The sequence below is a fragment of the Silurus aristotelis genome (genome assembly GCF_946808225.1).
Source record: "Silurus aristotelis genome assembly, chromosome: 19".
NCBI lineage: Eukaryota > Metazoa > Chordata > Actinopteri > Siluriformes > Siluridae > Silurus > Silurus aristotelis.
The window spans coordinates 5,366,886-5,383,406 of NC_139592.1; the positions used below are offsets into that span (position 1 = coordinate 5,366,886).

General features: G+C 37.5%; 2 protein-coding genes across 2 annotated transcripts; both read right to left on the reverse strand.

The window, feature by feature from the left end:
- Positions 1-273: 273 nt before the first annotated feature.
- sst6.1 (somatostatin family member 6.1) lies at positions 274-1,421 on the reverse strand. The gene is made up of 2 exons (XM_083521604.1): positions 1,154-1,421; positions 274-738 (listed from the first exon to the last, which is right to left on the reverse strand). The coding sequence occupies exons 1-2, from the start codon at positions 1,253-1,255 to the stop codon at positions 511-513; spliced, it is 330 nt and encodes a 109-aa protein (XP_083377730.1). The 5' UTR covers positions 1,256-1,421; the 3' UTR covers positions 274-510.
- A 5,264-nt stretch (positions 1,422-6,685) lies between these two features.
- srm (spermidine synthase) lies at positions 6,686-14,071 on the reverse strand. The gene is made up of 8 exons (XM_083521144.1): positions 13,760-14,071; positions 11,975-12,095; positions 11,024-11,116; positions 10,765-10,918; positions 10,573-10,656; positions 9,457-9,602; positions 9,222-9,344; positions 6,686-7,910 (listed from the first exon to the last, which is right to left on the reverse strand). Exons 1-8 carry the CDS (start codon positions 13,888-13,890, stop codon positions 7,893-7,895), a joined length of 870 nt encoding a protein of 289 aa, XP_083377270.1. The 5' UTR covers positions 13,891-14,071; the 3' UTR covers positions 6,686-7,892.
- Between the last annotated feature and the right edge of the window lie 2,450 nt (positions 14,072-16,521).

The window sequence follows — 16,521 nt, forward strand, 5'->3', positions numbered from 1 at the left end:
ACGTGCACTTTGTAATGTCTGGAGCACTGATGCATTTTTAGGAGCGATAAAAATGTAATGAAGTTAGCAAGAGGAGATTAAAAGAAGAAGCATACACAATAAAAAAAAGAAGAACTCGGGTAATTAGCCAGTGATAAAGGAAAGTGTCTTTTCCGCAATTCACAAAACACACCAAGTATTTTAATTTTCCTTAAGGATAATATGATTGAATGCTTTTTTTTTTTTTCATTAAAGCTGGACACTTTGAGACATTGAGACATCCCTTCTCCAAAAGCCAGTGTCATAACCATGCTTTATTGGATTGAAATGTGCATAAAACATACATAAATAGTAAATCAATAAATAGAAATATAATCATCGATATCTTTAACAATCTGGCTGCATCTTTAAAGTCCATTATGACCCCTCATTAGGTGGTGCCAATGGTATGTACAGTGATAGTGTGCACAGTTCATGTGAGGTTTCGTGGAGGAGCAGAGAGCGTTTTTTTTTTTTGGATGGAGCATTGGGTTAGCACGATGTGAACGTCTTCCAGAAGAAGTTCTTACACGGGGCTTTGCGGTCTCTCTGGGGCAGCTGCGCTAGCCGGTTGTACACGGCTCTCTCCTCCAGGCGAGACTCTATGGGTTCTTCCTCCTCGAGAGGGACAAGGTCTTCGGCCAGAAGGTTGCTGTCCATGCTGTCCAGCAGTCTAGAAACCAGCCTGAGGATGTGCTCCTTTTGCTCTTTACTCAAGTCCTAAAGAGAGCAGAATGTGTAAGTCATTGGGAAGTGAGTGAATGGCCAAAAGGGTAAAAATAATCTATATTTTATTAACTTAATTAGAAAGTGAATAAATTGTAAACCTGTTTTCCAATTCAAATCAATGCTCGAATTTGGAAGAATTAGAAAGTCAAATACTAGAAAATCACACACGATTTCACACATCATGCCATTCGTAGTGTTTCTCCACCTGTGTTTGTTTTATGCTCTTTTGATAATCTGGTAATACTAGGACTAAAAAATTTATTAATTTTTTTACAGTATAAAAAAGTATTTCTTTGATATTAAAATGCATATGCTTGATTACTATTATTATTAAAAAGCATCATCTCGACAATCTCCTTAACGCAGCTTTAGAGTTATGCGAAGCTAGCAGGTGTTTTGGACTCACCCGGCTGCGTGTGGGACTCCTTTCCTCCGCTGGAAGCACGCCTGCTGCTCTCACACTGTACAGCACCAGCAGCAGAGACACTAAAGTGGCTAAAAGCTGCATGCTGACACGACGATTCAGGGAGTGAAGTGAGGGAGAAAAAAAAGAGAGCACGAGATAGAAGCTGAGGCAGAGTTGACGAACGCCAAACTAGCGTTGAGACGTTGTCAAAGTCAGTGAGAGTTAAAAGATACTTCGGTCCTCTGCTGAAGTGTCTCGAGCTTGTGATTCAGGTGGTTGTGTCTTATATACCCCGGGCTCCTGTTGACGCAGGGCTGGGTGGATGATGGGAGGGGGACTGGGGGAGTAGGAGGCTTGGTGTCTAACAAAAGGACGGAGTAGTTAACCTCTTAACAAACCCCGTCATCTCGGCGGCGTGTAACGCCCATGCCACCACTCTCACGTCAGAGACGTAAAAGGGCCTGACAGCGGGGAGGAAAAAAAAGAGTCAATGACGACGAATTAAAATTTATTGCGCACCGCTTTCAAAGCCATTCTTTTTGTCCATCATTTAACTCTAAGTGTATTAAATTCATCACTACGATGCCAGACATCATAGATTGGAAGGAGGATTTATACAGTACACTGAACAGATCAATACAACATTATAGCGTCTAATGTGTTTACAGCCAATATCATATTGTAAGTATAAGCGTTTGCGATAAACACAGTGTTCCACCCGATTGATTCGTGATTCATGCCTATTTTCATGGCACATCTTTTTTACGTCAATGTTATTGTTCTCTTGCTTTGAGGATTCTTTGTCCTCCTGTTTGTTCACGGACTGGTATTGACCCGTCTGACACCTAAGCTACAGTAGCTCGGTTATCGATATTATTGTGCGTACGTGCGCGTGTGGAGGGGGTTATAATCACAGGGTCCTCAGAATGGGAACAACTCGTATAAAGTCGAACAATTTACGTACAAGCAGGTGATCGTTTTCAGTGCACAATTAATCTAATTGTTTATTGAACTCAGAAGTGGTTCCATAGATATATACCACTATCATTTCAATTCAGTGATATTTATATTGCGCTTTGAACAGAGATCATTACAAAGCAGTATTACAGAGATCTGGATGTAGATTTGGATGCAAACTAGAGGTGACAGTGAGGAGAAAAATCTACCTGAGATGATGAAAGGAACAAACCAGGTATAAAAGCAGCACTATTTTATCCATGTGTCACTGGAGAGTGGGATTTGAAATCAGTTCTCTACAGTTGTATGGTATAATGAGTAATACTACACAAAAGGGGTGTTTAGTATGAGGATTTTCCTGTCTTGGAATGAGCACATGAGTCTTTCTGATGACAGCAGAATTTTCCCTGCAACATCCAGGTGACTGATGATCTACTTAAGTGAAGGTGAGACTTGGACATAAACTGCGTTTGTAACATAGCACTGATCTGTGCTTTTCATGATTCGGTAAAAGCATCAGACTGTGAAAGTGCTGAGAATATCGCAATATGAGATGTCACAAACAGATCGAACTGCATCACAGATGAGCTCTTGCTTATTAGGATGTTAACATAATTTCTAAGTAAATAGATAAACAAACAAACATCAACAAAGTGCAGAAAAAACAATACTTTTTATACACAGTGGGAACCAGGTGTTCAATCCAGAGAACTGACACTGAACTCTTTTAATAGGAACTCTTTAGGAGATTATGGGAAAGAGCATGTTTTAATTTTTAGCATAAAAAAAAATAAAATAGTAGATCTTTAAAAAAAAATAATTGACCGTCCAACAATAGTTTAAAAGTAACGAAAGTCTATGGCAAAAGGTGCAAATTTGTCTTATGCAACACATGCAAAATCTCTTTAATATCCTATACAGTGGGAAAAATCATACAAACATGTTTCAATAGATTTTCTGTACATATCCTGGAACTTATGTATGCACAAGTCATGCAGTTACCTTAAAAACACACAACAGTGAATTTGGTAAAGAAAAGAAATAAGTCTTGAAATCATTTTCCTAACAAAAGCATTTTTTCCCTAATAATAGTTTCAGAAATATTGGACAAAATAGTGCCAATAAAAAGCAACCAAAATAATTGGAGGCCAAAAAATGCTTCCAATATGTGAAACAAAAACCCAAATCATCAGTGGTGTTGGACATTACAGGGTATGACTTTATGAGCTTTTTTTTCTTAATCATTTTTACCAAGAGTAGACTCCATAAAGATTAATGATCAGGGTTTCAACAAATGAAATACAAATATGCAGGTTCCCTTCATAAACATTAACCATCACAGATGATGATTTCTTTTAGTGTGTGTCAATATGGCTGGACTGCGACTAAGTTTTTTCTCATTCGGTGATCACCATCCTGATGGACTTGACGTAAGGCACAAAGCAGATTCGGTGTTAGCAAATGCGGCGTTGAATGCGCAAGTCAAGCCCAAGCTTAGTTTAAGGAGCTGAGAGCTAATATTCAAACCTTTTTTATTTTTTTTTTTCATTTTTCACAGCAGCTTGACTTCAGGCCCTGGAGCTCTACTTAGATTAATATAGTGCCGACATGCTCTTGCTTCTGATGGAGTGTGTTTGAAGAATTCATGCCAATTGACTGGCACTGAAGAAATAAAATGTGCAGCACTGCCATGCCGGGAGAGAAAAACACCACGTACTTCTGCTGAGAAAAGTCTCTAGATTTGTTGAACATTTTAGTCTTAAGTTATTATTTTTTTGCATAACAGTACATTATTTTCAACAAAGGTTTTTTGGGCACATTGCACTGATTGGAGTCTTGTAACGAGTAGATGTTAGAGGACAAATAACTGCATACTCTGGATTCAATTAATTCCAATATACAGTATGATTATCACTGATATTAAAACTTCTTTCTTAGGTGAGACTTCGTTCCCAGAAAGCTTGGGGAAGTTCTTAAAAAGGTTTACTGATGCCATCTGGTGGTCAGATTAAATACTGCAACACAGACTTCAACTTCTAACTTTGTTTAAAGAAGTCTCGTTTCTTCTCATGATCCCAAATTTGTGTATCACAATTTTGAGCTCTTTTCTAACAATCAATAGGTAGTTTATTCTATCGCTTCTGCTCCAGCTTTAATGCTACAGTGCAGCGCGTGTACATCAGTAATCAGATTATTTTCAAAGATTTGGTTCTTTTAATCTTTTTTTTTTTTGGAGTCATTTAGTTCATTTCGTTCCTTTGATCACAAATAAAATAAAATACCTTACATTTTCAATAAACAGATCCCCCAACACGTCTACATATACAAACTTTGACTATAGTTCCAATAATTTATATGCGTATATATAAAACTGCATGGCGTATATGGGAGTCACGTGACAAAACAACGAATTTAAGTGTTTCACTGTGCCATTTGTTAGATTTTTTATTATATTGTTGTTTTTTTTATTTTGTAATATGTAACTTTAGTTTGTACCCCTGGCATTGTTTTGTAGTTTTTCCAAGTTGAATAATAATAATAATAATAATAATAATAATAATAATAATAATAATAATAATAATAATAATAATAATAAACTACTCAATTCTATTTTAAGTGTAAAACATTTTAAGTAGGTGTACATTCCTGTACATAACCTGCTTAAAATTTTAATGAGTAGAGATTCAATGAGTGCCCTCTAGTGGAATTCCAAGGCAAAAACAGACAGAATCCCTACTGATACAATTGACTCAAGGGGCTCGTGAGACTCGGATCATTTCACTAAGTGATTCAGAAGGATTTGAATCCGTAAACGGATTCGGATTCACACCTCTAATACATAGTAAACTGGAGCTAATGCAGTTTGTGAAACCACGCCTAAAACAGTCCTCTATTATTTTATCCATTGTTTCATAGTTCGATCTATTGATTGTATCCTATTTAATTTTCATTGAGTAAAGATTTCTGGCATTCTGGAGTGACTCTTCCAGATTGGGTATGATAAAGTCGGAATCACGAGAAAAAAAGTCAGAATTAGGTAAAGTCGCAATTAGGCATTTTTTTAAATGTGTGCAGAAACGGGCTTCTCCTGGATACTGGACCATAGATGCACAAACTGGAATCATCTTCTTCTTTCGGCTGCTTCCATCCCCCCCTGTCCTCTACATCTGCCTCTTTAAAACCAACTACCTGCATGTCTTCCCTCACCACATCCATAAACCTCCTCCTTGGTCTTCCTCTTTTCCTCCTTCCTGGTGACTCCATCCTCAGCATTCTCCTACTGATATACCCCATGTCCCTCCTCTGCACATGTCCAAACCATCTCAATCTCACCTCCCTCACCTTGTCTCCAAAACGTCCTACATGCGCTGTCCCTCTAATAAACTCATTTCTTATTCTGTCCATCGTTGTCTTTTCCAACGAAAACACAAACTAGAATGAAAGGAGAAAAAAAATGGCATTTGGAAAAACTTTTGAATAATAAGGACCAGCTTCATGTCATTCATTAGAGGTCACAGATCAGCTGTATTAGGCAGTGAACTCTATTGTATAACATTATAAATTCTCATTTTACTATTAATTTCAATGCACTAAAAATCTGCATTAGTTGAGCAGATCATTAGTTATGTTTCCTATTTATTTATGTACTTTTCAAATATTGCGAAATCATAAATTAAGGGGCACGATGACAACTTTTCGGCCCTTCATAGTAGAAAGCTTGGGCACGTCTGTATTAGTCTTCCCCATGCCTCATTTTTTTTCAAATACCTACTTCGAAAAATCAGTCACAACCGTATATCAGCGTAAAACATATATCATTTGTTCACGCGTGCCATTTAATGTTAGATTTATATTATTAAAATATGTAGATTGTTGGGAGTTGTAGATTCATATGAGTTGGATATGAATTTTTTTTTATGGGGTAAACCTTTGCCCATCCACTCAATCATGTTACTGATCTGTCTTTTCAGTAACACTTACTTTTTCAGCCTACTGTTGGTCCTGTAACCAGCTTTCATTTTTCATTCTTTTTTTGAGACATAATAAAGAGATCAAAATTTTATTTAATTTGTAGTTTTCTTTACAATGGTATATTTCCTCAGTTCGAACATTTGATGTTCTGTTGTGAATAAAATCGCTTTTCAAATCAACGCATTGATCCATGTTTGTGTGGAAATTGTGGATTTTATTATTTCTAAATGTTACCTGTAGATTACATCACACGTCCATATAAATGCATATAATATTATATACTGTATTAATAAATTCAGATTTCTTGTAGCAACTTTCACAAAGTTTCTAAGGGGAAATGTTTAGTGTAGTGAGAAACACGACACTGTGGGAGAAAAGTGAGAAAGGCTTGACCGAATTTAGTGGTAATCAGTTATTAGTGAAAGAAAAATGTATTAGTGTAAAGTGTGAACTTCAAAACAGACAGGAATAAAGACTGGTGATAAAACTGCTCTAGCATAAGTGATGTTTATGTGAATATTCTGTAGAATAAAACAATGAGACGTGCAGTTATGAAAGAATAATTTCAAAAAATGAAAATAAACTTCCAGAAAGACAAGAATAAGCAGTTATTTGTTGCGGGTTTTATTATTTCAAATCATGTTACATGTCACAAAATTAACTCGTATTTATAGATAAGAGTATGAGCGTGGGGAAAAGTACATCCCTGCTTATAGGGATACGGCATGTCCAGGAGAATGACCCAAACCCCCAGGGCCTAAAAGTTACACTGCTAATCGATCGGGATTTAAAACCTGATTGTAACGATTGAACTTGATTATGATTGGACCCCAATAAGCCACGTGTCACCTTAGCGTAAACGAGAGACACAAAACAGTTCACATTCTTTTTGATATCATGATCAGAAGCCAACAAGCTGTACGCTAAATATAGTTTGAGCAGGCTGTGATATGGATTACACAACAGAATTCAGAAAGTGATCTACAAAATATTTGTTTCCTATCTGCAACATTACACAAAGAGCAGTTAAACCCTTCCGCAGTCTGAACCGTTTTAGAATAAAGAACAAGAAATACGGATTTAATCACTCCCAAACCACCTGTGTGCCAGTTCATAATGATGCATATTCACCTGCAACCTTTTTTCTCTTGATGTTATTTGTACTAGTTTACTTTATTAGTAGTATTTTTAATGTCTGTTAACTTTCTATTATGGGTTAATTAGCCATCAATCCGCCATCTCTTTAACGAAAACAGTCATTACATGATCGTCATTCCAGAGAACGTTGAGATGAAAAGCTCAGGACAGAGCCGTAGTGGAATGTGACACCGTATAAGACAACAGTTGCATTTGACATAATATGTACACTGTGAAATTTCAGACACTTGTTCTGAACGTTGTACAGGAGGGAAGGAAAAATTAAAAAGAAATGAAAAGAAATAAATTAAAACAAAACAGGAAGTCTATGATATTGGAGTGAAACTGTGCAGAATTGCACATAAATTCCCTTTTCTTGACCGACAGAGGCAGTACATAAAAACCACACACACGCACGCACGCACGCACGCACGCACGCACGCACGCACGCACGCACGCACGCACGCACGCACGCACGCACGCACGCACGCACGCACGCACGCACGCACGCACGCACGCACGCACGCACGCACGCACGCACGCACGCACGCACACACACACACACACACACACACACACACACACACACACACACACACACAGCAGTTGCACTAACGGCTTCGCCCTGATTTCACAAAGCAGCGTTAAGACAAGATGGCAGTCAAGAATCCAGTTACACTTCACTCAGGACCTGTAAAGGGAAAGAAAAAAAGATAAATACAGGTTATTAGAGCTCTAGGGATTTCCACATCAGCAGTGTAGACAGAAAAAACAATGTTTATTGTTCAACACAATAAATACGCTGTACCGTATAATCCAGTGTACCGCACGTTTTCATGTTCGAATGATCCTTCACACATCGACGAATCCTTACGGTGTCATTCAGCAAATTCATTGTTTTATTTACTTTTCTGTCAATCAACATAATTATTAATTGCGTAATTATTTAATTAACTAATATTACTAAATCTATAAAGAATTACTAAACCACCTGTGTGATTTTTTAACATTTTTTATTTATTATATATTAATTGTACTGTAGGTGTAAGAAACGAGGCGTAATCATATTATAATAAGGCCTGTGAGATAAGATAGACTTTCAGTGTGTTAGTTTTACACATCACTGTGTGTGGCGTGAAAAAGTGTTTGCTGATTTTTTTTTTTTGCATGTTTGTCACACTTTAATGTTTCAGATCATCAAGGATCTTTTGGGCTACTTCACTTTGTCAGGCAGGTCCTATTTAAGAGATTTCTTGATTGCGAGCAGGTGTGGCAGTAATCAGGCCTGGGTGTGGCTCAGAGAAATTAAACTCAGGTGTGATAAACCACAGTTTTAACAGGGGGACAAACACTTTTTCACACAGGGCCATGTCATTTTGGAATTTGTTTTCCCTTAATAATAAAAACCTGCATGTTGTGTTCACTTGTGTTATTTTTTACTAATATTTAAATTAGTTGATCAGTTAGTATATATATCAGTTTTGTGCACTTCAGCTTGATTGGGCCAAAAAAAATACTACATTAATACAGCAAATTAAGTTTTGCAAAAGTTTGTACACCCTTAACATAACACGGGACATTACATATGCTCATTTTCTTAGATCACTAGCAGCTAAATAGTGTGGGTTAATACTATGAAACGTTAAGGGATGGAAAAAAAAAATATGTTAAATAAAAAAAATAAATAAACATTTGTTCAATGTCAGTTCTTTGTATGTAAATCTTCTTTAATTGCATATGTACCCAACCTTCGCCAAGATAAATGTCTCCAACTGTATCCTCCAAAAGCTTGAGCTTGATTTCTTGTTGATTTTTTTTTTCTCCCTATTATGCATGGGATTAATATTTCTTTTGTTGTAATTTGTATACTGTTATATATTGTAAGTATAAAGTGGAACCTTGACACTCGCGACCTCGATGGTTCGGGGGGGGTTAGGGGGTTGCTTTGGGGGTTTAGGGGGTTGCTTTGGACACTTTGTTGTGCCACACAGGTCACGTTTACCTTTCTGGCAAATTCAGGTAGAATAAAAGCAGCTCGATGGATTTCAGGGTTGTAGTATTTGAGGTCCATGCTCTCGATCTCGTCTCTCGTCAACTCCCGTACTGGCTCACGGAAATCCGTTTCCTGGAGAAAGTAAAACACGTGGGCATAAGAACGCTCTTGAGATTGGAGATTTCAGAAATGCGCGCACACACACACACACACACACACACACACAAAAGGAGGGGGTATTCACCGAGTTTTTACTACAAAGCATGAAGCCGATCTGGCCGCTCGGGTACGTAGGGATGGTGCAGTAAGCGTAGTCCACTACAGGAAAGAGAGACTTGCAGAAGATTCGCATTTCTTTGATCAGCTCCAAGTGAAGCCACTGACACTCTCCTATAAAAAGCAAAATATCACTCCATAAGCATGAGAAGCAGAACCTCTGATCAGATGTGCTTCCAACACTAAGCATATAGTAGTATTAATAGGACACTGTACTTTTCTGCTTTCAATTTTATAACAGTAGTCCCATGAAATTCCTTGCTTACAAGGAAAAGTCTGGATAAGCAGCTATCATGACTCAAGGCTAAATGACTAAATGACATGTAAAAGACAATGACAATTAGAGACCTTTTAATGTTCCAATTAATAATTCATTTATGTCTGTAAATACATCCAAAGTGGTTACAATGACAATGTACAAAACAGACGCATCCTAAAAATGCGGAGGATTACTGTATACAGATTTAGAAGATGAAAATACAGTAATTCCCCGCTTTACCACGGATCGAAATTCGCACCCCCGGTTGGATTAGCGCGGAATTGCATTTGCAATATAACTCATTTGTTTGGCTAATTATGCCGTTTCATCATATCGAAATAATGACATTAATAAAAATATAATTATTAATTATAAATTGAAGTAAAACGTTAATACAGTACAGTACTGTATACATTAAATAGCATTTGTTGGGGTGGTGTCCATTTATGCATTTTTTCTAAACGGGAATTACTGTAATAACATTCAATACTCCATGTAAAACATAACATTAGTCCAAAAAACTCTGACAGTCCAGTACAAAACCCTAAGATTTATAACCTACTCCACAATAAACAAATGGAAATGAAAAACTGCATATAGCAATTGAATTAGACGTCTTTAACAAGACTTCGCTATGGGCCGTCAAAAACAATACAGAAACACAATAATGATTTCAAATCAACATGCACACATCATCATCATCTACACAACTGATATCAGAGAAGCCAAATCAGAAATCATGAGTTGGAACTGTACCGGTAAATCTTACGATATGCCACATTCGGTTCACGAGCTCCCTTCAGAAGTGTGAGAATGTGTATTTACCTTGACAGCAAAGAATTCCACCCTCACGCAGTGCCGTTTTCATGAGCTGGTAGTAGGATTCTTTGAACAGGCTTTCTGCTGGACCTGGAAATCCATATTGAATTGTTGCAATTAAAAAGAAGCATTTAAACATTCGCAAAGACCAAAGACTGATTATAAAAGCAGGACAGGAAACGGTTTTCCTGTGCTCACCAACGGGGTCTGAGGAGTCCGTAATGATGATGTCGAAAGCATCTTGGTTCTTCTTCATAAACTCAAAGCCATCTCCTACATTCAGAGTCAGCTTGGGGCTAAAAAATCCCTTTGCCATTCCAGGGAGGTACTTTTTAGAAACGTTAATGACATCCTGTTCGGGATAAAAAAAGAATCAGTGAACTGAAAGTGATGAAATAGATCCGCCTGTATGTCTGTTCTTACAAACAGTTTAAGAAGCTGAGAACCTGATACATGCCTCATCAATCTCACACTGAACTACTGACTCAACCAAGGGATGCTTTACAACTTCCCTCAGCACCCCGCCGTCTCCTCCGCCGATGATCAGGACCTGTCCGGGGAAACGAGAAGAATATCTGAGGCACAAGATCATTTGAGGCTTTTACCATGTTCTGTAGAAAAAAAAAGTAAACACTTGATTTTATACTGGACAAGTGCTGCAATGCGTTCAAGAGTTTCAAAGTCAAATCCGAAATTATCCATTACCTTGGCAGCATCCACTTCCCTTTAGGGGGATTTATGGGGATTTGACTAGTTAAAGATCAAGTACCAGAATATTCAAACGTCAACATTTTCAGTAAGCATTTTATCTTGGGTAGAATTGCAGTGAACCCAGAACTTGTCCCAGAAACCGGTCCATCACAGTACATCATTTGCACACAATTACACATTCATTCTGACATAAGGGCCAATACGGAGTTGCCAAACCCCCTATTACCATGCAATTAAAAGAGGGGAGAAAACGCAAAAACCCAGAATAAACCCACAAAGACATGGGAAGAATGTGTGAAACTCAACGTGGATAATAAACCGAGTTGAACCCTGGTGCTGTGAGGTGGCACAGCCAATTAAAAAAAAAAAAAAAAAAAAAAAAAAAACGCTCGAGGGATAACTACTGGCAAAGCGAGTTTGTTTTATGGTGAGCAAATGGTAAGCAAGCCAAACTGAACTTCATTTATTTGCCCTACCTTTTTTTTACCCGTTAAAATTTTTCCATAAAAATATGCATTGATCCTCAGTATCCTCATCCATCTTCAGGATACATGGTCGATCTGAAGTCTATCCTCTATCTTTTTTTTTTTTTTAGAGGTGGAAGGAAACATAAAACTTCGCAAAGACGTTAACTCGATCTCTAGCTGAAGGACCTGGACCACAACAATTACGTTATATACAATTACACCGTCATTACCTTCTTTGGGCAGGGGTGGCAGCACAACGGGAGGTTGGCTATCATTTCTTGGTAGGAAAATTCATCTCGCTCTGTGCACTGGATCACGCCATCCAGCACCAGGACGTTGCCATAGGTCTTACTGCAAACAACAATAACGCAACAAACAAGCATGTTCAGTAGTGTTGTTTGTTTTTTATATTTGCATATCTTATTACCTTTAATGATGCTCCAGTCTCCTGTATTAACACGTAAAAACTGGTTAATGCCGTTCGGCTTTTAGAGTAGTGTTGGTCTTGTTTATACTGCAGGCTGGAATAAAGAATAAAGTTGGCTTCAGGATACAAACTTATTTTGCATTCTCACTAGACTGGTTAAAATAAAACAAAAATGTTCGGAAGACGGAACCACAATGACTTCATGGAACTGACTTATTGAAATGCACAAGTCTTGACACAGAATGGTTCATAAAACAAAACAAATAGTCAAACCACCATTAAGTGATAATTGTGCAGGGAGGAACAGTTTCTTGATGAGAGAGATTAGTGGAGAGAGGCCAGACCAGTTTTTACTGAAAGAAAAGATCATCTTAGGACTACACACTGGGTTCCACTTCTCTCAGCCATGAACAGGAATATGATGCTACAATGGAAAAAGGATTTCTTGAACTGGACAATGATTGTGAGAAATGGCATGAGGATTTCAAGTTAAGTATGTTTATATAAAAAAATAAAAAAATAAATAAAAAAAGTGGGTGTACAGATATTTCTAATATTGTGGTTGTTGAATTAACAGTCCAATGCAGAATTGTTTCTGACTACTGGTTGGTATATCAGCAGTCAATGGGTTGCATGCGCAACCAGCATTCCACTTCTGACCACTAATCTGTTCCTTGGTCACACATGTCTAGTCACCATCAGTCAAGTGCCACCAAATTTCATTGAAAATTAACCGTCTCTAAATCCTTTGTCGCTGAACGTAGCTATAAATTGTAAAAGCATTTACATTTATGGCATTTGCCAGACACCTATATCCAGTAACCTCTCAGATACACCAGAGGGTTAAGGGCTTTGCTCAAGGGCCTGCTGTGGGAAACTTGGTGGTGCTGAGATTTAACCTGATAACCTTTCGATCAGGTGATCACTGTCTAAACCAATAAGTTACTTATTCCCAAAAAAAAAAAAAAAAAAAAAAAAGCTATTCTTGGTTACGGTGATTATTTGTTTACTTGATAACAGTGCACCTCCAAATAACATCTGGAATCTATATATAAAATGTGATCCATGGGTGAAGTGAAAACGTTCTCAAGTAAACAGGCAAAATAATAATGTATTGTCCACAAGAACCCCTGATCTATTGATCATTTCTTAAACTCACATGAGGTTCTTAGAGGTAATGAGAAAGTAATGCATGAAAGAGAACCATGTGAGAACTGGTCTCCAGGGTTAGCAGTTTGGATTTAGCCATTTGAGATCATCAGGCTTCAGTCTTCTTAGCATGACGGTTAAATGAGACATAGGAAACTATTTGGCAACTTAAAAAAAAAAAGAAAAAAAAAGAAAAAAAAAAGGGTCGATCATGTTAAGTTCAGTGCATTGCCACGTTAGCGGGCAAGCAGCTAGCCGGCAACACGCTACATGCAGAGTCGCGCGGGCACGCGCATGCGCGCCCACGTGAACGCGCTGGAAGGCGCAGTTATTTCAGAAGACCTAAAAAATAAATAAAAGGTAAAATCATAGCACATTTACATAATTACTACTACTACTACAACATGAAATGTCCGCCAGACTCAACCTCGTGTCTCACCTTTTAAACACCATCACATCCTGAAATTTTGACTTTTTCTGATACAGAACCTCTTCCACCTGAAGACTCATCGCTTGACCAGGCCATAACGTGCACGTCTCAGTGAACCAGCCGTCTTTAATATTATCCATCACGAACAACCGAACAAAAAGCAACCCCGCTCCCCGTGCTCTAGCGTGCTTCTATCAAACTACCAGATACGCATGTGTATGTGTGTGTGTGTGTGTGTGTGGGCAATGAACGAATCTGACACTCTTGGGCGTCCCTGACTACACACACGCGAACTGACCAGTAGGAGCAGGGTATTGTTCAAGAACAGCCAATCAGCTACTAGAACATCAACAAGCTTGTTCGGCTTTACAACGGTATAGCGGCTGAATTGTGAACTACTCCTTATGGATTATATAGTGCACTAGGTAAGAAGGTCACAATCATTATTGCATGCCCTTAGTAGTGCACCTATATAGGGCGGAAAAAATGCGTTTAGGGTGGAGACTAATGCACCACGTGAAAGATGAATGTGACGTGAAAGAAGCGCTCGAGCACCGATTTAACGGTGATCATTTACTTCCGGGATTGTAGCGTTGATTAAATACACAAATACGGGTTACAGTAATAATAATAATAATAATAATAATAATAATAATAATAATAATAATAAAACTAATCATTAAATATTAAGGCAAAGAGTTTTTTTTAATAACGTTTTGTTTGCATTTGTTGGGTTAACATTTTTTTCCTCTTTATGTTTTCTGTAAAATCAACGTACCAATAATTTTACATTCTATCTATCTATCTATCTATCTATCTATCTATCTATCTATCTATCTATCTATCTTGCCCCTCTCTATCTATCTATCTATCTATCTATCTATCTATCTATCTATCTATCTATCTATCTATCTATCTAGTCCCTATCTATCTATCTATCTATCTATCTATCTATCTATCTATCTATCTATCTATCTATCTATCTATCTATCTATCTATCTATCTTGCCCCTCTCTATCTATCTTGCCCCTCTCTATCTATCTATCTATCTATCTATCTATCTATCTATCTATCTATCTATCTATCTATCTATCTATCTTGCCCCTCTCTATCTATCTATCTATCTATCTATCTATCTATCTATCTATCTATCTATCTATCTATCTATCTATCTATCTCTCTCTCTCTCTCTCTCTCTCTATCTATCTATCTATCTATCTATCTATCTATCTATCTATCTATCTTGCCCCTCTCTATCTATCTATCTATCTATCTATCTATCTATCTATCTATCTATCTATCTATCTATCTATCTATCTATCTATCTCTCTCTCTATCTCTCTATCTATCTATCTATCTTGCCCCTCTCTATCTATCTATCTATCTATCTATCTATCTATCTATCTATCTATCTATCTATCTATCTATCTATCTATCTATCTATCTATCTCTCTCTCTCTCTCTCTCTCTCTCTCTCTCTCTTTCTCTCTCTATCTATCTTGTATTGAATGACAGACCATGAAGTCCTCAGACTCAAAGACTCCCACTTGCTGTATTCAATTAATATATAAAGTGCTTACACTAGACACTCCTTCCAAAATAATCACCCCCTTAGAAACATCACTGATTATTATTTATATATTACATATATACATTTTATATGTAATATATAGATATTTAAATCAATCATTATGATTTCTTTAATCACACACCTGATATCACACAAATGATGATGGGTTCCTCTCTTAAATCTGGTTCACCTCAAGGTTTCTTCCTCATACCATCTAAGAGAGTTTTTTTCCTTGCCACAGTCACCCCAGGCTGCTTATCAGGGATAAATACACATAATTCCCTTTCATTCTTAATTTCTCTAAAGTTGCTTTGAGACAATGTCGATTGTGAAAAGCGCTAAAGAAATAAACTTGAACTTGATCATTTCCTGTGATGAATAATTTGCTTTCGATTCCTTTGTAAACTATAATGTACTATACTATGGAACAAATGAGTGCATAGAAGTAAAGAGAATAGAATAAATGTCACTGGTGCTTCAGTTCTTGATAGTTTTTATTTAATTAATGGCTTCTGACCAATCAGAATCAATATAGAAAGAAGTAAGATCTTAATCTGTATTTGGTCTAAATCTCGATAGGCTTCATTAAATTATTTTTTATTGTTTGTTTTTGTTTTTTCAACAGTTTCATGTTTAGTGCAAGAAGATGAATTGAAATTCAGGTCCTTCAGATTATATTGAGGCAAGTCAGTGTATATAATTAGAAAAAATATATATGTGATGAATGAACAGATGTTTTATAGGACTGTGGTGAGACCTGAGATGTTGTATGGATTAGAGACAGTGGCATTAAGTAAAAGACAGGAGGTGGAGCTGGAGGTAGCAGAGCTGAAGATGTTGAGATTTGGATTGGGAGTGACGACGATGGACAGGATTAGAAATAAGTTTATTAGAGGGACAGGGCATGTAGGACATTTTGGAGATAAGGTGAGGGAGGCAAAATTTGAGATGGTTTGGACATGTGCAGAGGAGGGACATGGGGTATATCGGTAGGAGAATGCTGAGGATGGAGCCACCAGGAAGGAGGAAAAGAGGAAGACCAAGGAGGAGGTTTATGGATGTGGTGAGGGAAGACATGCAGGTAGTTGGTTTGAAAGAGGCAGATGTATGGAGGACAGGGGGGCATGGAGACGGATGATCCGCTGTGGCGACCCCTAAAGGGAGCAGCCGAAAGAAGAAGAAGAAGAAATGAACAGATGTC